Raw genomic sequence first — 23,255 nt, 5'->3', positions numbered from 1 at the left:
CTAAAGATTAAAGCTGAACTACAAACAGTTAAACACACATTAACTACACATAAGGGTTTTTTTTCTTTAGCAACAGACTGATAAGCTCACATCTCTGTTTTACTGTGCTCTCTCTTCCTATTAGCATGCTTCTTGTGCAGCTGCGCAACTGATTGGCTACTTGTGCTGCTTCTTCCTCCCCCAGTCTGATCTCTGCTGTACAGTCTACAAGAGGCTGATAGCTAGTCCGACTCCACTACTTTTACAGCTTGTATGTAAACAACACATTTAAAAACCTCTTTTTGACGGTTGTACACCTATATGTGGCAACACGGTGGTACCTTATGCCATGCTGCTGCATACTGTATTGTGGGCATGGATGGGCTGCTAATCACATAGTAAATCACAGTGATCAGAAAGTCTGTCTCATTGCCTGCGAAAGTGGGAGCCAGTGGTAAGGGAAAAATGAATACAGAGGTGCAATCATTTTCTCTTTGAAATCTGCCTGGAGTTCAGCTTTAACTGTCATATTTAGTCATGGTGTACGTTTTCTGTTTAAAGACTACCAGTCACTAATAATCTTATACAAGAATTTGCAAAATCTCCTAACCTTTCAGTGACCAGAGGTCATTGAAGCCTAGATCCCAGGCTAAATTCAGCAGCGTTGGCATGTTTTAGTAAACTTGGCTATAACATTGTGACTAATTTGTATACCAAAATAATTGGTGTGTATATTTTTTTTTTTTTAATTGCATATAATTTTATTTGCTTCACTGTTTTTATAAAAACCTGCTCTGTTGTTTTTATTACATATATCAAACCTCATGGACCTAAATGCATACTAATAAAGGGTTAATTGTATTGGTAATTTGTATTTTTTTATATAAATAATGATATTTAGTGCAGCGCAACTTGACTACTAAATACTTATTGTCAGAAATTCAATAAAACAATTTACTGTGCGAATCTAGAACACACGGTGTTCCTTCCAGGATATTGACTATAGGTATCGCGTGGTGAATTTGCACTCTCACCTATGTATGGGCACACGGTTCCTCAGATGTAACAGGTGTCTATATGGGTGCAAAGAGAAAGTAAACCAAATATAGTGTTTTTCCATTTTTTTTTTATTATATAAAATATAATAATATAATGAAAAAATAGGGATATTGCACTTACAAGCATAGCACTGCAGCCAATGCTAACTCAAAACAGCGTGGATACACTTCAGCCGAAATCAAAGATGGCCACGGGATGACATCATGCCCTAAGCTCCACCCCCTTTTACGCGTTCTTTGTGGTGCTTTCTCTTTGCTCCCATTTGGACACCTGTTACATCTGAGGATTCGTGTGCCCATACTTGGGCGAGAGTGAAAACTCATCAAGCGATTCATACAGTCAGTATCCCGGAAGGGAACACCGTTTGTTATAACCTTTCCAGTAATGCAGGGATCATAGCTGTGAGGTGATCGGCCAGTCTGCATGGGTGGTGGACACATTTTTAAGATTATTATTCCGTTCACATTGTCACAATGGTGGTTGGATTATGCATTGGACTTTTTTTTTTTTTATATATTTTTTCTATACATTATTTGATAGGTTTGCACAGTGGATTGCTTTATAGTATTTCTGACGTTCAAGTGCTAATAAACCCACCACAGTAAAATCAGTTTGTATATGCAGTAAAGATACTCATTGTAGAACCTAAAGGGTTAATGATCTGTAATGTGTAAAAAGGCTGTTTGATCCTGTCTTCTCTGATTCCCCCCCTCACCTTTCTTTTACTGTCCCCAATCCATCTGCTGAAAGAACAGAGCTTGGAGGCACTTGCACATGCTCAGTTTGGTAAGTATTGCTAGAGAGGTGTGTGTTTTTTTTTTTTTTTTGAGGGTGCATGTGATCAGTACAGGGCCATTCAGCACTGTCCAGACAGAGGTTCAGGGGTCATGCAGGTCTGAGGGGACAATCAGAGGAGAATGAAAACTCCTACAAGCTTTAATCGGTACTCACCCAGGACACTGAAATAAGTCATAAGACTGCTATATACTGCTGATGAGAAAAGGCATTTGTCAGTTATTATTTACTAAAAGAATTGCATTTCCATGTTCTGTGGGAGACCAGATATAGCGACTGCAGGATCCTGGGTATAGTAACACTTTAAGTATTTAGTAGCTGAGTTGGGCTGAACTAAATGTTATTTATATTGTGACCCTAAGGCCTCTTTCACATGGAGCGGACTGTATTGCGATCCGCTCTGGCACTTTTTTTTTTTTTTTACGGACACGGGTGACACTTGTGTCATCCAGTCCGTATGTCTGCATATCATGCCATCCGTTTGTGGATGATATACGGACATAATGTATGTCTATGGGAATTGCGGATGACACTGCTGACATCCGATTTTGCGTCCTTTACGTTTTTTAAATGGAAGAAAAAATAGGGTTCTGTTTCGTTCCAAAAAACTGAACAGAACTGAAAGGACGCAAATCGGATGTCAGCGGTTGGTCATCCGCAATCCCATTGACATGCATTATGTCCGTATATCAGCCGCAAACGGATGGGGTGATATACGGACATACGGAGCGCCTGTGTGAAAGAGGCCTTAGTGTTGTGAAATCACTTATCCAGCTTGCAACACCAGTGTGGTTTTGGATACCATTATTATCATTCTGTTATTCATTTTTTTTGTCAGATACATTTTTGGCTGCACTAATTGTTCTTTTTTTTTTTTTTTGTTTCTGGTACTTTTTCATATACCATAGGTTCCTGTTATGGCCTCCTGCAACTCTTCTCTAGCTCTGTTGTGGTGAGTATGTAAATGTCACACCAGTAGGGTGTTGTTCTAGTCTTGTATACTGCAATCTCCCCCCCCCCCCCCCCCCCAAAATAAATTAGTTAAGTAAAGGCATGGTCAGCAAATGTACTAACCAACTAAATGTGAGCTCCACGCACCCACAGCACTGTTAAATCTAGCTCTCCTCCCTTCCAGGGCTAAAACCATGTTGGATTCTTGTAGATATATTTTTTGGGGTCATAATTTTGCTTATACATTGCTTGCAGAAGGGGGGCTAGGGCTTGCTAAAAATATACCGGTCATGAGCTATCCCCAAGCTTCTTTAGGCCAGGTTCACTCTGAGGCCATTTTAAAATCGTGTGAGTTCAGCTGAACTCACACAATTTCGAGCCGGCATTTCAGTCCGACTTCAGGGGTGATTTCACAGAGATCTGTGCGGGTTCCTGCACAGATATCTATGGAAATTGCCCCCCCCCCCCCCCAAATTGCCAAAAGTAGTAGAGAAACTACTTTTGGGAATTAGTGTGCTGCCGCAAAGTCGGTATCGCACATATTTGAATGATGCCATTGCCTGCAATTGGCTCCGATTTGACATGTCAAGTCGCATGTCATATCGGACCAATGTGAACATGGGCTAAAGAATGATAAAAATTATACTTTTTAAACCCTTGTAATACTCGGGTATTTCTGCACCTAGATTAGTACTATAGAATTAACCCTTTGTATGTACCTACTTTAAAGGTGAACTTCTCTAAAAGGAGCTGGGAATAACTCAGCAACCAGCAATTGTAAAGACAACAAATACTTTGTATTCCTGGTGCAGCACACACAGATGTATTTTGTGCACTGTGCTGGGCGCACTACCTAAACCAGGTCAAAGCTAAATACTATTCTATTAAAAATAAAAAGCTACTAAATGTTTTTTAATATTACAAATCCTATTTTATAAGGTTCCATAACATAATACATGAGGAAATGGTATCTAAGGCATCACAAAATATCATAACCAGGATCTTTTCATAGGCCCCAAATGGATGTCCCTAATTGGGCCTAGGTGTCACAATTTTGGCTAAAAGGCAACGTTCATCTTTTGGAACATGTTACATCTGTATTTAGGGTGTTAAATGTAACAAGTGCCTAAGAACCCCCCCTCCTGTAATGGCAGGCAGGGGTTCTTTACCCTCCCATTGCTGCTGTCACATTTAAAATCGACTCAACAGGCAGACTTGATGTTTAAATGTACTATGAGTGCAGAAATCTGTCCATTGACACTTCTTCCAGCCTTTTAACGAAAAGCCCGAACGGAGGTACAGGCAGAAAGCTGGAGGACGAGTGTGCTGGAGCCTGATTTTGAACCTGCTATCTATTGATCGCAGGTGCAATCCTTTGTTGGCTCTTGTAGGGAAAAAATAATAAATGCACTTTTTTTTTTTTTTTACTGTAAAACTGTAAAAAAATGTACATTTTTTTTTCCTTTAAAGTGTTTGTTTGTAAACCCTTTCATTTACCCAGTGAAGTGAATGGTCTCAGGAGATTAAACAAATCCTCCTACATAAGTTGTACCTGTTTTTACCTGCAGTCTTTTCTCTACAGTCTTTCAAAGTCCAGAATTTATAAAGCTTGTTTGAGTTGTCTGGAAAAAAAAGGGGGCAGATGGCTGAAGGTGCACTCTGCAGAGCTCTGAGAGCTGATTAGAGGGAAGGGACACTCCTCCCTGCACACAGGAATAGAGCTGACGCTGTCAATTAGCTGGAACTTCCTCTCCTGCCACCTTTTTTCTCTTGGTGTCAGGAAAACTTGTTAGAAGTGATTCATGCTTATAGCAGAGGAATGAAGCAACAGACAGAAATTACATTAGGTGCTCTAGTTTGAGACAAGTACACATAGAGGGATATGCTTTGGTCATATTTCATGTCTGAGGTGTACAACCACATTAAAGGCAAAATGAGTCTTTAAATGTCATAATGATATCTTCTGTTGTGGTTGGTATGCTATTTAATACCTGGCAGAAAGGAAGGAAAATCTATATCTGGGGAAAGACGTGCAGAGAGCAAAAATAAGTGCAGTACAGGGGAAATACTGCAACGTGGAGGAGAGGATTAATATGGGAGGGGGAGGTGTAAGTGGGGAAGTGGAGCATTACGATTGGAATTCTATAAATGAGGACGAGAAGCAGTACTGAATGGGCACTGGATGTGGACAATAGAAGCGAACAGTAAAGGATGGGGGTGAGGGGCAATGGAGGAGGTGAGAGGAGCAGAATCGGGGTTGCAGAAGGGGAGCAGCACAGTTTTGTTCTTTTGTGGCATGCTAGCCCATTCCTATCAGCAAAGGAATAGCTACAAATCACAGGTCACAAAAGCAAACTTTTATTAGGCACCCTTATTGTGGCCGGTAAAAGGCAACGAACACTAAGAAAAACCTGCTTTTTGGTAGTCATTGCAAATAACCTTTTTACTGACCTGGTGGTCAGTGTAAGGTCTCCTTACATTGGGGGTCATTTGAGCGGTACCCCACAATAAGGGCCCTTTCACACTGATCAGTTTTCAGTTAAAAAAAAAAAAAAACAGAAGAAAAATGCATCCCTTTAAATCCTATAGAACTCTTCCCACCAGTCAGTTGTGGTTTTAAAATCCCTGCTTGCTCCATTTTTGGTTCGCTTTCCAAAACCAAACCACAAATGCAGCTCCCCATTAAAATGCATAATAAAACGCACCGTAGTAACACACTTAAACCCTAGGCACTGGAAATCAAAAACCATCCCTTTCTTTCCTCAATGGCTTGAGACCCTCAACGATAATATGCATATGGAAAAATTGGTGGCAGATGACAAAAAACACTTCTGATAAATACAAGCAGGTTTGGCTGGCATAGATAATGTTTAAAGAACTGCCTAAAAAAACTACAGGAATTTTTGGAGGACCTTCGCTAAGGATCACAGTCTGTTCCCTCCCTCCATACTGCAGGTCTCCCCTGCTCCATTGCTTTTCAAGTCCTCTCTGATTTTTACTCCCAATTCTTGATTTTCATAATCTCGAGTATCACTGCCATTTCTTTTTCCCTCTTCTTCTCACTCTAAGGCCCCTCTTCCCCCCCCCCTTTTTTTTTTTTTTTTTTTTTTTTTTTTCTTCTTTCCTCTTTACGTCTATCTTCGTTTTTTCTTTTCTCTTTTTTTCCTTTCCTTTTTTCTCTAACTTATTAGAGTACAATATTCCCCTGTAAAGAGTTTCATGAGACATTCTTTCTCTTCCACCCCAGTGTTATATAAAATGTTATCTCATTACTCATGCATGTTTGTGCCTTCCTGATACACTTCTGTATTCTCCTGTTTTCCCAATAAAAACATATTTGTATAAAAACACACCATAGTTGCGTTTTTGGCTGGGTTTTTGAGTCGCATGTCCATGTTTCACAGGTGCATTATGGCAGTCGTGCAACCAGAAAACGCACCAGAAATTTATCAAAAATGCCATTTTTTTTTTCAACAGAGCAGTGTGAAACAGCCAATTACTCTGCTACCATGTCATTTAATGACTAATCATATGGAACATACACCACTTCTAGAGATATTTGGCCCTCTGATTTTTACAGAATTTCATTGTGGTGGCATAATTAATGTTGGAATGGTTTGCAGCATTTTGTGCTTGAATGCAGCATTGCATTTGAATCAGTAAGATCATATACAGATTTTCTCCTTTTGAGCATTATAAGGAATGCTGGGTTTATATGACTCATGCAGTTTGATTTGTAAGCCACAGCCTATTAATACTGCCCAGATTCAGCTTCCCCTGTGTAACTTCATTTGTGTTTTAGAGAATTTCTAATCCACTCTGGGAGTGCCATTCTAATCTAATATAGATTAGTCACACACTTGACCTACAAAATGAATGTGTGTGAACAGGGAGCTGCACACTGTCCAAGATAAAGATCACATCTACTGGTCTAGCAGGCTCCAAACACTGTTGTTCATACAATCCAATTGGGACAACAGGAGCGAAATGTACTTCAGGACCTGAACTTGAGGAAGGGCGGGGATGCCGAGACTGTCATTCTAGTTCATTGGGTTACTTAAAGCAGAGCTCCAGGTTCCTTCATAAAAAATTAGTCAAAAGATACAAATACTGTAGCTGCTGACTTTTAATATTAGGACACTTACCTGGCCATGAATCTAACTGTGTCTTCACCCCAGCCGATTTTTTTCAATCGGCTTTTGGGTGCTGCTGCCGCCATTTGTTGTAGGGGAAACCAGCAGTGAAGCCTGGCAGCTTCACAGCCAATTCCCTACTGTGCTTTGTCAATGGCCCAGCTGTGGGGAAAGGAGGAAAGGGGCCAAACTTCCAGGTGACTTCGCCATGGCAAAACCAGGTACCCCCCCCCCCAAATGTGGCAGCGGAGGGAGGAGGCAAACAAGTGGTGCTTCACCTTTTGGGTGGAGCTCCGCTTTGAGATATTTTGTGAAAAAAAAAAAAAAACAACATGTTTTTTGCTACAGCCTCAAACTTGCAAGGAACCTCCACCATGCTTCACTGTTGCCTGCAGAAACTCTTGTACCGTTCTCCAGCCCTTCGCTGAGCAAACGCCAAATAAATGATGCATAAACACATGGTATTGACACACATGGTGAAAAACAAGTTTTTGTTATAAATGTTGGAGTCCCTATCTGACAAAAGAATTGTCTCACATAAGTGATATTCAGACTTGTAGAATAAAGATTTGTATCTGGTTGGTTGCTATAAGGTACCTGAGAAAGCACTTGCTGCAATGGTTTTTAAAGAACAATTATAAGAAAGGCTCTTGTAAACACCCCCCTTCTTTTTTTTTTTTTTTTTTCTTTTTTTTTTTTTTTAATATTCCTGCAGGGGAGCTGGAGTGATATTGTTGGAAGACGATATTCGCTAATTGCCTGTATTGTAATAAGTGCTCTTGGCTATGGTCTTCTTGGTGTGTCCGTTAATATTTACATTTATGCCATTGCTAGGATACCTGTGGGTAAGTAGCCACTATTATCTGCTCCCTAATGTACAGAAAGTACCTTTTGAGAGCCTGTTTTTGTGAAAGCTGGAAGTGTGCACATTGGAGAAAGAATTCCTCTTTTATGGGGAACATAGATACAGTTTCTTTTAGGCTGCCAATACTTCCTCTACAATAGATTGCTATTTTTTGTAGATATTCAGGCTATGTGGACAATGCATTTAAAATGGTGCTAATCAGTTCAAGTAACAAATGCCAGAATGTGGAACTAGGATAACGAAATGACCAAGGAAGGAGAAGTGATGTAAAGAAACAATATTTTGGAATTTTTTTTTTCGAAATGTGTTTGACCACAGCCATCTTCTGGACTGACATCACACATTTGATCAAGTAGACATCCTTGTTCTTAAAAGTGATTCTGTTGCTTCCCCCAAAAAAAGCACATTGTTAGTTACCAGCAGCAGCCTCTGCAATATAACAAAATACTCAGCCATTTCAAAATGCAAAGGTTTAATAGGTCTAGGTTGTGTTAAAGCCAGGGGTGGACTGACAACTCATGGGGCCCCCGGGCAATCAGAGATCATGGGGCCCCCTGTGTCCACACTCAAGCCACACAAAGCCCCACCTACAAATTGCAGCTCAGCCACATAGAGTGGGCATTTAAATATCTACCACAGCATAGTCTGCATGGAAGTTCCTGGCTTCTTTCTGTAGTGTGTAGCCTCTCATGGGGCCCCCTACTGACCCTGGGCCCTCAGGCAGTGTCCTAATCCCCGAATGGTCAGTCCGCCCCTGGTTAAAGCTTGCTGCTAGCTCCTGCCATTGCACTTGTTAAGCGATAACTTTAATAGTCTGCTTCACTAGCCAATATGAATGAGCAGATGAATGGAGGCTTTGCCACTATTAGGGAGTACCGTAAGTATATCCAGTTAATTTGTGTATAACAGTTCAGTGTGACTTTGCCCCAGCTTCCCACCGGAAACATCCAGGATAAAGAAAAATTGGCCACACACCACCACAGGACTGACTCAAAATAATTCCTTTAATGTCTTCACAGTCAGGAAAACAAGACCAGACAAACTGTTGATGCATTTTATAATTATGATTAGGCACATTATTTTAAAGCAGAAGTATAGCCTAATACCTATAATTCTCCCTGCAAGCATTATGCGACATGGCTCCTGTTGTCCAATCGGCGGTCATCCCTCAGGACTTGCATGCAAGTGCTGGGCCGGATGGTCTCCACCTTCAAGGTGGTTCCATTTACTCAGTTCCATACCAGGTCTCTACAGAAGGAGATCCTTGTCAAATGGAACAAAAATCCACAGGCTCTAGTCTAGACAATCTGATCCTGCTGAGCCGGAGTATGAGGGGATACCTGATCTAATGGCTCTGCTCTCCGGCACTTCAACAGGGAAAATCCTTTCTCCCCCTGTACTGGATGGTGTTCACAACGGATGCCAGCCTATCTGGATGGGAAGGTGTCTTGGGTACGGATTCGGGAGGAGTCCAGTCTGCCGATCAATATCCTAGAAATTCGGGTGATCAGGCTTTGCCTAATTCATTGGACAGATCATCAGCAGGGGCACCTGGTGAGGATTCAGTCGGACAATGCCATGGCGGTGGCATGTAAGTCATCAAGGGGGCACTAAAAGTGCCTTAGCGGCCCAAGAAGTAGCTGGCATTCTAAGATGGGAAGAATGCTTTGTTCCAGCCATCTCTGCCGTGCATATTAGAGGGGTGGAAAATTGGCAGGTGGATTACCTCAGTCGGCAGAAGTTGGATCAGGGAGAATGGTCTCTCCACCAGGAGGTGTTTCATCAACTGTGCCTCAGGTGGGGGACTCCCGATGTGTTCCTGTTGGCTTCTCATCTCAACAGGAAGGTGCGGAGGTTTGTAGCAAGGTCTCAGGATCCTCTGGCCGACGCCACGGACGCTCTTGTAGCTCCTTGGAGCCAATATCGTCTAATGTATGCATTTCCTCCGCTGACTCTTCTGCCAAGACTTCTGCGAAGGATCGAGGTAGAAGGGATTCCAGTCATCCTAGTGGTACAGGACTGGCCTCGCAGGTCCTGGTACGCAGACCTAGTAGGGCTGGTCGCCGATGTCCCTTGGAGACTCCCTCTCAGAGAAGATCTGTTAACTCTGTCATATGACGTCCGGTCAGGATAATACAACCACAATCCCGCCGTCATTTTGCTATAGGGCGGGCGGGATGTGGTTAAATTCCTCTTCCTGCGGAGTCCAAGAGCAGCAAGTGGATGTGGTTACTGAAAGCTAGTGACATCACTTCCAGGGAGGGGCACTGTTCCTATTTAGCTAGTGGGCATATACAGAATGGGAGGAGCTAATCATAAGTCCCGCCCAGTGTTCTCTCATCAGTAAGGATGCATTGTAAATCCTAATTAATGAGAAAATGAAGAAATAAAAAAAGACCCATCTATACAGGACCCCGGGGGGGGAGGGGCATATAGGAACTGTGAGTGTAGCTGGAAGTGCTCTGGGGTCTCAGCTTACACTCTACATTGATCATAGTTCAGGCAACTACACTAAGTCTACTTTTCCACCAGTGTGACTTGTCATACAACTTCGGACACACACAGTCACATGACTAGTCGCAGTCTATGGATTTCAATGGCACACGTTCCAATCTATGTGGCTTTAAAAATCTGCGACTTTGAAAAGGTACCTGCACTACTTTGATGCAACTTTGATCCAGAGAGATTAAAGTTGGATCAAAGTCGCACTCTAAATCGCAATAGTGGAAACTCAGACTAAAGCTCTGTTTCCACTAATGTGACTTGTCATGCAACTTTGGACACACACAGTTCCATGACAAGTCACAGCCCATCTATGCAACTTTGAAATCAGCGACCTTGAAAAGGTACCTGCGCTACTTTGATGCCATTTTGATCCAGAGAGTGTAAAGCTGGATCAAATCTGCACTCCAAGTTGCACTCTAGCCTAGTAGCTACGTTTCCACTAGTGCGACTCTTAAGTTGTGCGATTTAGAGTGTAACTTTGAGTGCAGCTTTGACTCAATTTTAAACTCTCTGGATCAAAGTTCCATCAAAGTAGTGCAGGCACCTTTTCAAAGTCGCTGATTTTCAAAGTGACATAGATGGGAACGGGTGCCATTGAAATCAATGGGCTGTGATTTGTCGCATTTTGCCGCACTCTTCAAAACTAAGCCTAAAACTCATTACTCGCATGTAATGAGCAATAGAAATCGATTTGTATCCTTCTAAACTTCACAAATTTTCCTTTTGTACCTTATTTCTTTCATATATTGCCTCTCTCCCTCCCTCCCGATCTTCCCTCTAAAAGAGGCCGACAACCTTTTCAGGAGGTGAAAGACAGCTTAGCAAATTCAAATAAAGGGAGATAGCATTGTTTGTGAAGAACAGGAAGAAGCTGATTGTCTAGTTTGGATAAGACTTTCTAAGCTACGCAAACAGCTAGCCAGACAATGAATAATATCAAAGATAAAGATATTTAACATACTGTTAATAGGAAAAATGTCATTATTTTTGACTGGAGTGTCACTTTAATTTTGAAACGCATCAACACTTTGTCCTATCTTGTTTTCCTGACTCAGAAGACATTAAAGGAATTATTTTGCATCAGTCCTGTGATGGTGTGAGGTCAATTTTTCTTTATCCAGTTCCAGAAGTATGCCTGACATTCAGACATAACTGCAAGCATTTAGAAACTGCTGGCTGCACTTTATATCTGCAGCGGATTTTGACCCCTGTCTGGTTCTTACACAATTCTTTCAAAGAATGTGATATGTACAGTACCCCTTAGCATCTCTGAAGTTTACACTTACCAATCATATGTGAAGTAGAATTACATTGTGCATCCACACAAAGTAAAATATGAGGATATTTTTAACAGCTTACGTTGCTATACAGAAAATGACTCGTAATTTAAAGTGTTAGTAAACCCACAACCGTATAATCAGTCTGCATATGCAGTAAAGCATGCTTGTTATACTCACTGTGGAACCTTAGGGGTTAATCTTCTACACTGTGTAAAAAAGTTGTTTGATCTTCTCTGATCCTTCCCTCCTTCAGCTGTCCCCTAATAATTTCCTGATAACAGTCTAGACTCTATGGAGTCAGGCTGCACACGCTGAGTTTGGTGTTTATTGCTAAAGAGGTTTTTTTTTTTTAACTTGAGAGGATGCATGTGATCAGCACAGGCCAATCAGCACTGTCCAGACAGAGGGTCAGGATCCTACAGCCTCATAGGATAGTCATAAAACTCCTCCTACAAGCCTAAACTAGTGCTTGCCTGGACCCTCACAAGACTGATATATACTGCTGATGAGAAAAGGTATTTAGCAGTTTATATTTATTAAAATAATTGCATTTCCAAGTTCTGGGTACTGTGGGAGGCCAGATATAGTGAATGCAGGCTCCTGTGTTTAGTAACACTTTAAGGGTAAAGTTTGTTATAGAAGCTTAAAAATATTGGTTCTTCTCAATGTAATACATTTTATTTTAACAGGCATACTTAAAAAGGGATTTCTAAATAAAAAGGAAATCCATTATTTGTTTTGCCACCTAGTGCATTGGGATGTTCCTTTCTTTCTGTGTTGGATAACCTGGAGAGTAAAAAAAATAGTGTCAATTGTACTTATTGGTTTTCACAATACTATATTTGAACAGCAGGTGGCAACAGTGGTCAAACCTATATTAGTGCACTGCTGAGTAAATTCAATTTTTATTTTATTTTTTTTTTATTTTTTTAACTTGCAAATTCATTCTTTTTTTCCTGAACTCTTGATTTTCTTGTGGTAGAATCGAATAAAAGCATAATCAAAATAATTACCGGTGCATAGTGAAAACATATTTTGAACAGTTTATTTTTTTTGCAGGAATTTTTAAGCATTCACTTTCCATATCAAAAGCATTCCTGTCAGATCTTGCATGTGAAAAAGAACGCCCCCATGTAATGGGGAGGTTTAATGCAGCTTCCAGTATGGGCTTTATCCTGGGTCCTGTTGTTGGTGGTTACCTAGCTGAACTGCAGGGAGGTTTTTATATGACATCCTTCATCTGCACTGTCATATTTATAATAAATGCAGGTATGTACAATTTTTTTTTTCTAAAGATCAATTTCCTTCATTCTTCTGCCTAGTAACTTTGTATTAAAGGTTTTTAATTGGATTTTGTTCTGTCTAAAGGGTCCCATAGATATTGGCTGCTTAGCATGCAATAGCTTTTGCTTTTGACTAGTGTGAACATTTAGGCTGCTTTTAGATAGACTACAGCAAACGACACTTGCATGATCATTAAATCTCATTCAATGTAGTGATTGGGAAAATGCTGATGACAATAAAGTAAACTTCAATACGGTAATAAAGGCTAAAGTAAAAAAAGTTTTAAAATGTTCTCTACCCCTACATAACACATGCTACTTGGTTGAAAACCTTTATCCTAATCATACAGGACAGGAAGTCATAGACCATGGATTATATGCCGCTACCTTCAGGTAAATGGACACTGGCCATGGCTTTTGGAATGGCCCTATCACACCTTTGTATCTACTCACTCCATTGGACCTCTGTTTTTTGCTAGTGTCCTTAGGCAATGGACCTCTTCTCTTAACCACTTGCCGACTGCCACACGACTATTTACGTCGGCAGTCAGCCCCTCACAGGCAAAGCGACGTAGGGTTACGTTGCTAGCCTGTAAGGGTTTTGGGAGCGCGCGCCGCCGGATGCGCGGTCATGGACCCCCCCCCCCCCGCGCGCGTGTGCCCGGCGGACCCGATCGTCCGTGACAGCGGGAGAAAGGCAGGCCTGTCGGTCTCCCCTGTGTAAGAATGGTGATCAAACGGTTCTAGTATGTAGGACCGTTGATCACTGTTCTTACACATCAAGCCACAGCGCATGCGCCAATGATGTCATCGGCTGCATGCAATGTAAATATCTCCTAAACATGGTGCAAGTTTAGGAGATATTTATAGTACCTATAGGTGAGTGTTATTATAGGCTTACCTATAAGCAAAGTCATTAGGGGGGTTTATAACCTCTTTAACCACTTTAAGATCGGAAGGATTTGCCCCCTTAATGACCAGGCCATATTTTGCAATTCGGCACTGCGTTACTTTGACAATTGCGCGGTCGTGCGACGCTGTACCTAAATAAAATTGATGTCCTTTTTTTCCCACAAATAGACTTTCTTTTGGTGGTATTTGATCACCTGTGTGATTTTTTTTTTTTTTTTTTGCGCTATAAACAAAAAAGAGTGATAATTTTGAAAAAAAAAAAAAAAAAAAAAAAAATTCACATCCTGCTATATAACATTCCCAAAAAAGGAAATTTAAAAATCTAAATTTTTTAACATTTTAGGCCAATTTGTTTTCTGCTACATATTTTTGGTAAAAAAAAATCCGAATAAGCGTATTTTGATTGGTTTGCGCAAAAGTTATTGCGTCTACTAACTACGGGAAAGATTTATATCATTTTTATTGTTTTTTTTCTACTAGTAATGGTGGCGAACTGCGATTTTATTTTTTTTTTGGGACATTGCGGTCGACAGATCGGACCACTAACTGACATTTTTGACACTTTTAGGGGTACCAGTGACATTACTGCAGTAATCAGTGATGAAAAACACGGTTACGGTAATAATGCCATTGGCAGGGAAGGGGTTAACCCTGTGGGTGATCAAGGGGTTAAATCTGAGCCTAGGGGAGTGATTCTAACTGTGGGGGTACGTGGCTTCTGTAATGACCATAGAGACATGTGATCCTATATAGAAGATATACATATATATGTGTTTACAACAGCTGACCGTTCTTTTCTCTCAGCGGAGAACGATCGCGGGTGTCAGGTGGCAATCGGAGCCGCCTGAGCCATGCATCGGCTTCCCCACTGCCGAGTGAGGGCAGGAGCGCACCCCCGGCAGCACGCACGCACCCCACGTAGGTCTATGTCAGTTTGCGCAGGAGAGCCACCCTGCCGCAGTAAAAAGGCAGCGGGTGGTCGGGAAGCAGTTAAGCTGTATAACCCATTATTTCTCTATCGTTCATTGACGGACGCAGTTCTCTGATCCATATCAGTAGGGTTATATTGCCCCCTAGAGAAGTAAGACACCCTCTCTCTTCCTGCATAGGATGTCAGTTTTAATCTGCTTAGTCAGGAGTAAGGACCTAGTTCCTTGCTGGGATCTTTGATCCTTGCATAAAAGTATTTCTCTTTTTGGAAAAAAAAAAAAGTATTTCTCTATCGTTCATTGACGGACGCAGTTCTCTCTGATTCATATCAGTAGGGTTACACTGCCCCCTACAGGAGTAAGACACTAGGCAGAAAAAAGTTCTGGCTAAGCCTATGGGCAGTCCCGGAGGGTAAACCCTCTCTCTTCCTGCATAGGATGTCATTTTTTTTTTTTTTTCATCATATGAAAAAGTCGCGTATTGCATGGTGTGAGTATTCTTGGGCTCCCCTTGCTCTTACTCAGTGGCTGGATCTTGGCTTCCTTCAACGGGGGGGGGGGGGGGGGGGGGTTTGATCAAAAGTTGGCCTTGAGTTCTGTCAAGGGTCAGATTTCGGCTTTGATCATTTTAATTCCTGGGGACTTTGGTTGGTGCAGTCGGTTCTTCCAGACCCTCCTTTGCGAGTATTGAGGGTATCCCCTGCTTACCTTATTGCAGAAGGTGGCCTTCTTGGTTGCTGTCACTCTGCACGCAGGGTGTCAGCACTGGCGACATTGTCCTTTCGTTCTCCCTATATGTTGGTTCATGGGACCAGGTGGTACTTCGTCCGGATCCGTCCTTTCCTCCCAAGGTGGTTTCTGGTGTTCACTTGCACGAGGCTATTGTGTTGCCATCTTGTGTCCATAGCCCCCTCATCCTACAGAAGGTGCACCGCATACTCTGGATGGAGTTCGGGCACTCGAGGGGTACTTGTGCTCACTGATGGCCCAAGGACAGGGCTGCCTGTGTCTATTTCCAGGTGAATCGGACAGTCGGTGGTGCGGGTTTCTTCATTTATGGGTCAGGTCCTACCTTTCCCTGTTTCAGCACCTTCTACTTGGGCGCCTAGTGCTTCCTGGGCTTTTTGCCATACAGGCATCTGTACTTCAGGCTGCAAGATAACTACCTGGTCGTTTGTTCACACCTTTGCCAGCTTTTATAAGGTGGATGTGCTGGCATCTGCAGATGCCTCTTTTCGGCCGCAAGGTTTTTTGCTGGCTGCTGTCTGGAGGGATTTTAGCCTTCCTTGAGGGTGTTTACTGTTTGTTTCAGATGGGCCTCATCTTTTGTTCTGATGAGTCCTATGTTGCCTGGTCGGCTTTGTTTAGCCTTGGGGACTTGTTCTTTTCTGCTGTTCCCACCCTTCATTTTATGGCACTGCTTTGGGATGTCCCTACTGATATGGATCAGAGAACTGCGTCCATCAATGAACGGTAGAGAAAACTGGATTTTTGATTTACCGTAAAATCCCTTTCTCTTAAGTTCATTGACGAACGCAGTACCCTCCCCTTTATTTGAGTTGGGTTGGTGTTACTTTATGACACTGCTTTGTTTACGAAACGGACATCCTGTGCAGGAAGTGAGGGTTTACCCTCCGGGACTGCCCATAGGCGTAGCCAGAACTTTTTTCTGCCTAGTGTCCTACTCCTGTAGGGGGCAGTATAACCCTACTGATATGGATCAGAGAACTGCGTCCGTCAATGAACTTAAGAGAATGATTTTAAGGTAAGTCAAAAATCCATTTTTTTTTCACTATCTTGACTGACACTTCTATCAATATCCAACTGCCAGTACCCTCAGGGCTCACTAGCATTTTCTGGATCAGTTACCCTTAATGTACACCTAGGGAAATGTACTCAGACCCTGTAAAGTTTGCTTTGGGCACTGGTACCTGCATTTAGCGTTCACTTTTGCACATGGTGCAATAAGTGTATTTAGCCACATGTTGCTATACAGGTCAAGGGCAGGGTTCCATTCCAATGGCATCTAGACCCTAAAGACCCCTTCAGTGGTATGCTCACCATGACAGATGAAATTTTGGTCCTGCTGCATAGATAAGTAAGACAGGGTTTCCCTGTATTTATAATGGGGTCCTGTTTTTACATGTGGGATATTATTCAAATTTTTGTTCTCCCCCTCTGTAAATGTCTCTGCTACATTAGCAGGAAACCAAAAAAGAGGGGTATAGATCAGGGTTTTTCAAGGTGCTGCGGATAATATTTTAAGTGAACAGTTAAAAAAAAAAGTATAAAATTCGTTATTTTTGATAAAATACTCCAAATAAATACAATATTGTAAATCACATGGCCTGATTGTCTTCATTTCATAGCAGTCAAGGTATTTATTAGTCTCAGCATGTTTCACCAGGATTGGCTTCTTCATGGGAGAAGGAACCGCTAATATCTTGATACACGATTTTGATCAATCTTCATTTAGGCAATAACCTTAAATATTGAAATAGTGAGAGCAGATGAAAAAGGACCTCAGGTGAGTGCCCTGCAAGGAGCTGTCTAGGGACCGCAGGAGGTACAAAAAAGGACCAGGAGCACGCTATTCAGGAAAAAAGCTAGAGGGCGCTCATTTCTTTAAGAACTTCTATTCCAACGTTGAGGAGCGAAAGATAGCACGAGGCCTGTGCAGACCATATAGTTATTGATTATTGATGGAAAATGTTTGTAAAATGTGTTTCCGCACAAATAAGGACTACAGACTATCCATGCTCATCTTCGTGAACGTGGCTCATGCATACAATTTCTTTGTTTTTAGACCTCAGGTTTAATTTTGACATGGATTCATGTTCAGGCCCTCCCACTATCTCCAGGTGCAGGAGGTGGCAATGGGCACATGGTGTGCCCCGTCATACACCAACCTGTATCTGAGGGGGAGGAAGCGTCCTCTTTTTGCACGTGACCACATTGTCAACTGTCTAAAAGGCCAGAGCCACATGGTCTGCCTAGGTCTCCGTGCTCTCTTTAAATATTTACTGCTCAATGTTGAAATAGATCTCCTTTGGGATGGGCGCCCTCTGGCGTTTTTTTTCCTGAATCGCATGCTCCTGTTCCTTTTTTGCACCTCCCTGGGGTCACTATATTGCTCCTTGCAAGGCACCCACATGAGGTTCTTATTCATCTGCCCTCACTATTTCAATAGTAAGGTTAATTTCCTAAATGAGATTGATCAAACGCGTGTATCAAGATATTAGCGAAATGTGTTGGACTAATAAATACCTTAACCGCTATGAAATTAAGACAATTAGACATTGTCATATACAATGTTTGTTTTTTTTATCAAGAGTATTTTATCAAAAATAATACATTATTATTTTTTAATAATACAATATTATTAATACAAATTCAATACATTTTGTAGTGTTTTTAACTATTTGTATTTGTTAGCTTAAATATTATCAGAAGCACCTTTTTAGAAATTCCTAATTTATACCCCTCCTTTTTTTTTTTTTTTGGTTCTATGTAACTTGAATGATGGTGCAAACCTATTTGTCTCAATTGCCTATACAGATAATACTACTTTACCTACATTAGCAGTAAGTAAAGTTTGTCATAATGTTTTTAGCTTTACAAATTTGCCGGGTTTTTCCCACACATTGTTGATACTCGGGTGATGACATAGTTGCTCTGTGCCCTCTGGCTAACGAATTTCTACCTGAAATTTCTGCTGAGAACAAAAAACGCAATAGCTGGTTTTTCACAGGGCTGCTGTTCCAGAGTTGCAGCCACAGGACTTTGGTCAGTGTTATCACAGCTTATTTTCAAGACATACGAATATCCTCTCATTCTGCTTCCACTTCATGAATACCCCGCTGGGGATCCCTTCACTTAGCAATAGTGCAGACACGGCTCTGAGGAGCTGAGAAAAAGGCCCCAATAGCACTTGTGCTACAGAAGGCACTGAGGAAAACCAGTGTCCGGGACCCCAAAGTTCTCTTTTGCCACCACCTGAATCTATTCAGGAGTATGACCCTAAACCTCCTAACCTCTCGAGAGGTGAAGCGGACGCAGAAGTGGACCCTGAGAGATTTTACCTTCTGCATTTTATGAGGCACAAGGTGAGGCTTCATCTCGCTTTACCTGTGAAGAATGTTTACTCCTTTAAGGATTCTCTCGATAGATGCTTTTAAACCCTATTAAAGGCAACCTTTGCTCTCGCTAGTCCTGTTTTACTGACACAGTTAAGTCTACTTGTCAGATTGTTGCTAACTGGAAGGGGCAGAGTAATAGAACATGATTCTGTCTTTGGGATGCTGCACTGCTGAAACAATCGCAGCACATGTTTTTTGGAACTGCTTTTATATGTTGATGCCCTAGCCTAGAGAATGTACTTTGTCAGGATACTGCTATTTGTGCATAGAAGTAAAAATTTGTGGTTAAAGACTTAGCCTGCTGAGCCTGCTTGCAAACAGCATCTTTTATGCGTGCCTTTTGATGGCAAATGCCTGTTTTTTAGAGTCCTTTGATACATTAATAAAGGAAGTTCCGGGGAGGAAGGTACTTTTACCCTCAAAAAACAGTCTAAGCCTACTACTAATTACAGCTACTACCTCATCTCAACAAAAGGGGTCCTTTTGTTTCACCCAGTCTTCCTCTTCTAAATCAAAGGCGGGACCATCATTTCACCACAAGCCTTGGACCCCAAAACACTCCAAGCTTACCCTGAAGTCCTCCTCACAGTGAAAGGGGCACTCTCATTGTCCATAGTGTGCCGGTCTGGATTAGAGACATTCTGGACCTCCTGGGTCCAATCTGTCATTTTTAAGGGCTACATATTAGAATTTCTTTCTATCACTCCTTCCTCAAGTCCCACCCTTCAATCTGCCAGCATCACCTTAAAGACAGGTGGATTATTTGAAGTTCTAAAACCAATCGCCCCATTTTGGAACTAATGTATACCTAAACCAATATTTGTGTGTTGCCAAATTCTGAGTAGAGTCCATGAGATCTGTTAACTCTTCTTTCAGATCAAGAGAATTTCTGGCATCATCTTTCCCACACACCAACACTTTCTATGCTTTGCTGTGTGAGACCAGCATTTTCAATTTGTCACCCTGCCGTTCAGGGTCGTCTCTGCCCAACGAGTCTTCACAAATTGCTTGCTCTGCTCCTGGCCCCACTAAGATCTGAGGGCATCCATGTTGCAAGGTACCTTCAAACGTTCAGGTGGCTGATGAAGTTCAAGAAATCTGCCCCAAGCCTTTCCATCGCATGGAGTATTTGGGGCTGGTGTTAGACACCGCCCGGGCAAAAATGTTCCTACCCTGGGGAAAAAATGGCTTTCTCTTTTGTTCATTGGCGGTCATAGCTCCTTATCTTGACCATCGGGTTATACTGCCCCCTTACAGGAGTAGGACACTAGGCAGGAAAAAGCTTGACTATGCCTGTTGGGGCTATATAAATCCTGTATAATAATCACCTGTCATCTTTCAATTAAGTATCTGTTGTTCTCCACCACCACAGCCACTGATTAGCACTGTGCAATCACATGATTGCACCAAAGAAGAGTAAAACCAAGCAATATACACTGAGATTTTATATCAAAAGTATTCAGCATGTGTATAAGAAGCAAACCCAGTTTTTCAAGAAGCAAACCCAGTTTTTCAAGGCTGCAATATGACCTGCTTGGGCTTATTTGCTGGATTGTCTATCCCTTGGTTTGACTGCTCTAGGAAAGGATTAAAACATTGCTGGATCGAGATGGGGCTCAGATAAGTATAAGGGGGAGGGGAACTGCACCCAGAAGGTTTTTATCTTTATACATAGAATGCATTAGGGTAAAAAAAAACCTTTGAGCCTTTAAGCTTCTGTTTGATCTGCAACTGCCATGGCTCTGCACATGTCATCAGTTATGACGCCAGCTGTTTGATGGTTTGACAGTTTGGTTGACAGCACACACAAATGTGACAGCATTCCAGAAATGTAACTGTTTTTTAAAACTCTTGAAATTATGGATTTAGTTCTGCTTTAAGTTATGGGACCCTCATTTATTTGAATTATACATTGACAGGGTATGCAGACATTTTGTTTTTGTTCTTGCATGGGTATGTACAATTTTTCTGCAGGTTTTTGAAACACATTAATATTTATGCTGCTAAAATTACTGTGTGCTGTAAATGCCTCCAGTATTTTTGCTGTTTCTTCTTGTTGGAGGCTGCCATTTTGCTGAAGCCCAGAGCCTTTAAGCAGCAGTAAATCTTTAGGCTGTCAGAAGATCAGCCTCTACCATTTCGGCACACTACCTAAAAATAGAGCAACTGAGCATGAGCAGAGCAGGGTGTGACAGTGTATTCCTGGATTTTGCACAGTATAGGTTCTTATTTCCAATGATTTACATAGCTATACCTGCAAAAGGGATCAGTATGAAGTGATCTAGCAGGACTTTTATTTTTTGACTAAAATTTCACTTTAAATAAAGGGGGATAAACCATATTGTATAAATTAGGGATCTACCGATATCGTTTTTTTCAGGACTGATACCCATTTTGCGGCCTCCCTTCAGGAGGATAGCTGATATTAGGTGCCGATATTCTGCTCATTTAAAAAAAATGTTTTTGTTTTTTATCACTTTTATTGCTGTCACAAGGAATGTAAACATCCCTTGTGACAGCAATAGGCAATGACAGGATGTCTTTATGCAGGAATCCGGGGTCTAAAAGACCCCAAATCTCTCCTCTTCACTTATAAGCATTCAAAACGCCAAGTTTGACTGTTTTGAATGCTGTCCTTCTTTTTTTTTTTTTTTTTAAATCTTTCGCCTGCTGGAAGTGCTGTCATGACATTGCTTCCGGGTTTTTACATCGGAGACCCGATCAGAGCCCAATCTGGCTTTATTCGGGTCTTCGGCCAGCCGGCGGACGTGCTGGCTGGTTGTTCGGGTCTCCCGGTGGAGAAAGAAAGCCGACCGTCGGCACTAAACAACGGTACTGGGGTGATGTCTGCAGCTGCAGGTATCACTCCGGTACAACCGCTTGAAGCAATATCAACCATATCGGCAGGTTTTGTGACCAATACCGATACTTCAAAAAAAGTGAATATAGGCCTCCGATAATCGGTCGATCACTAATGTAAACAGTGCTCGCTACTCGATGTGTAGCCTATTGCAAAAGGGCAATATGTCATGATTAATATTTGAGAAAGTAGAGCCATAGTTTAGTTTTCAGTGAACTGTACACCTGAGACATATGAACACCGAGAATGTCATTTGAACTTATCCATGGGGCTTTTTATTGTCGACACACAAATGTTGTAATAACCTGGTAGTATTGATCAGAAATGTCACCGAGATTTAAATGTGTGTATTTTTATTTTCAGGTCTTGTTTGGATTATGCCACAGACTGAGGAAAAATGGAACATTTTTGCTCCCTCTGATAGCAGCGTGACTCGAAGACATAACCAGCCACCAGATTCTAGTATGAGATCGCATATTTTGCAGGAAGATAACGGGCAGAAGCCAAATAATGCTGCTCAGACGGTGTGGGGGCAATTAATTTCCGTTTTTAAGAAAGTCACAGGTGTGGCTTTCTCTGAGATGTGGGACATATTTTTAGTCCGTCTACTCATGGCAATATCTGTAATGCTGTACTACAGCAACTTTGCCTTGGCGATGGAAGAAAGATTCCATATGACTCCTCGAATGACTGGCTTCCTGATTAGTTATGGTAGTACTCTTGGAGCCCTGGCTGGATTTTCACTGGGGCCACTATCTAGACTTTATCAATACAATACTTACACTATGTTGTTGCATTCAAGTGTCCTCACATTCTTTTCAATTCTTGTGTATTCAGTAGCACCTAAAATGTGGATAGTAATTTTGTCTTCAACATTCTTGGCCTTTTCTACCAGTATAGGGAGGACTTGTATTGTGGACCTTGAGCTTACACTAGGTGAGCAGCATGGAAGTGGCACATTAATAGGAGTTGGGCAGTCAGTGACATCAGTGGGACGCATACTTGTACCCCTCTTGTCGGGAATAGCACAGGAATATAGTCCATGTGGGCCTCCACAGCTGGGTGCTGTGTTAGCATTGGCATCTATATTCCTCATGTACAAGAGCAAATTAGGCTACAGTTATTCATCACATAAAAAACTTAAAGCAGCCTGAAAATCTCACAATGAATTCAGTAGACTAACCTGAAAAGCTTTTGGCAAGTGCAGTACATGCTTCACCATTGCCTTTTAGATTTTATTAGATTAAAAATATAAGGTCAAAGCCATTCCTTTCATTGTAAGTGCAAATAAAGGTTCCCCACCCTTGCTTTAAAATTATGACACATTGATCATATAGAGAAGAAACACATTCACTTTTCACTTTAGGGTCCTACACAATCTAGTAAAGGAATGTTTGCCTTGTAGAAACATACATTAAGAGATACATTTACATGCTTCAACTGCAGTGTTCTATCAGCCAGAACAATAAAGATGGAATCACAGCAATCTTTATGCATGTATGTACTTGTATTACAAAAATCTATGCTTTCTGAACTAATACATGGGTATTGGCAGCTCAGTCCTA

The 23,255-nt window shown here is 41.6% G+C and overlaps 1 protein-coding gene across 1 annotated transcript in view; it reads left to right on the top strand.

Annotated features, from left to right (window-relative positions):
* The window catches only part of MFSD9 (major facilitator superfamily domain containing 9), a 28,945-nt gene extending 6,000 nt beyond the window's left edge, over nucleotides 1-22,945 (top strand). Inside the window, exons 3-6 of the mRNA XM_082246076.1 lie at nucleotides 2,742-2,785; nucleotides 7,633-7,762; nucleotides 12,627-12,836; nucleotides 22,054-22,945. Of these exons, the coding sequence (XP_082102202.1) occupies nucleotides 2,742-2,785; nucleotides 7,633-7,762; nucleotides 12,627-12,836; nucleotides 22,054-22,844 (1,175 nt within the window). The 3' untranslated portion in view covers nucleotides 22,845-22,945. The remainder of the gene's footprint in view (nucleotides 1-2,741; nucleotides 2,786-7,632; nucleotides 7,763-12,626; nucleotides 12,837-22,053) is intronic.
* The last annotated feature ends 310 nt before the right edge of the window (nucleotides 22,946-23,255 follow it).

Source organism: Pelophylax lessonae (assembly GCF_965119305.1).
Source record: "Pelophylax lessonae genome assembly, chromosome: 2".
NCBI classification, from domain to species: Eukaryota; Metazoa; Chordata; class Amphibia; order Anura; family Ranidae; genus Pelophylax; species Pelophylax lessonae.
Note: the sequence above shows the minus strand (reverse complement) of the source record. Positions and strands in the feature narration are given on the sequence as shown.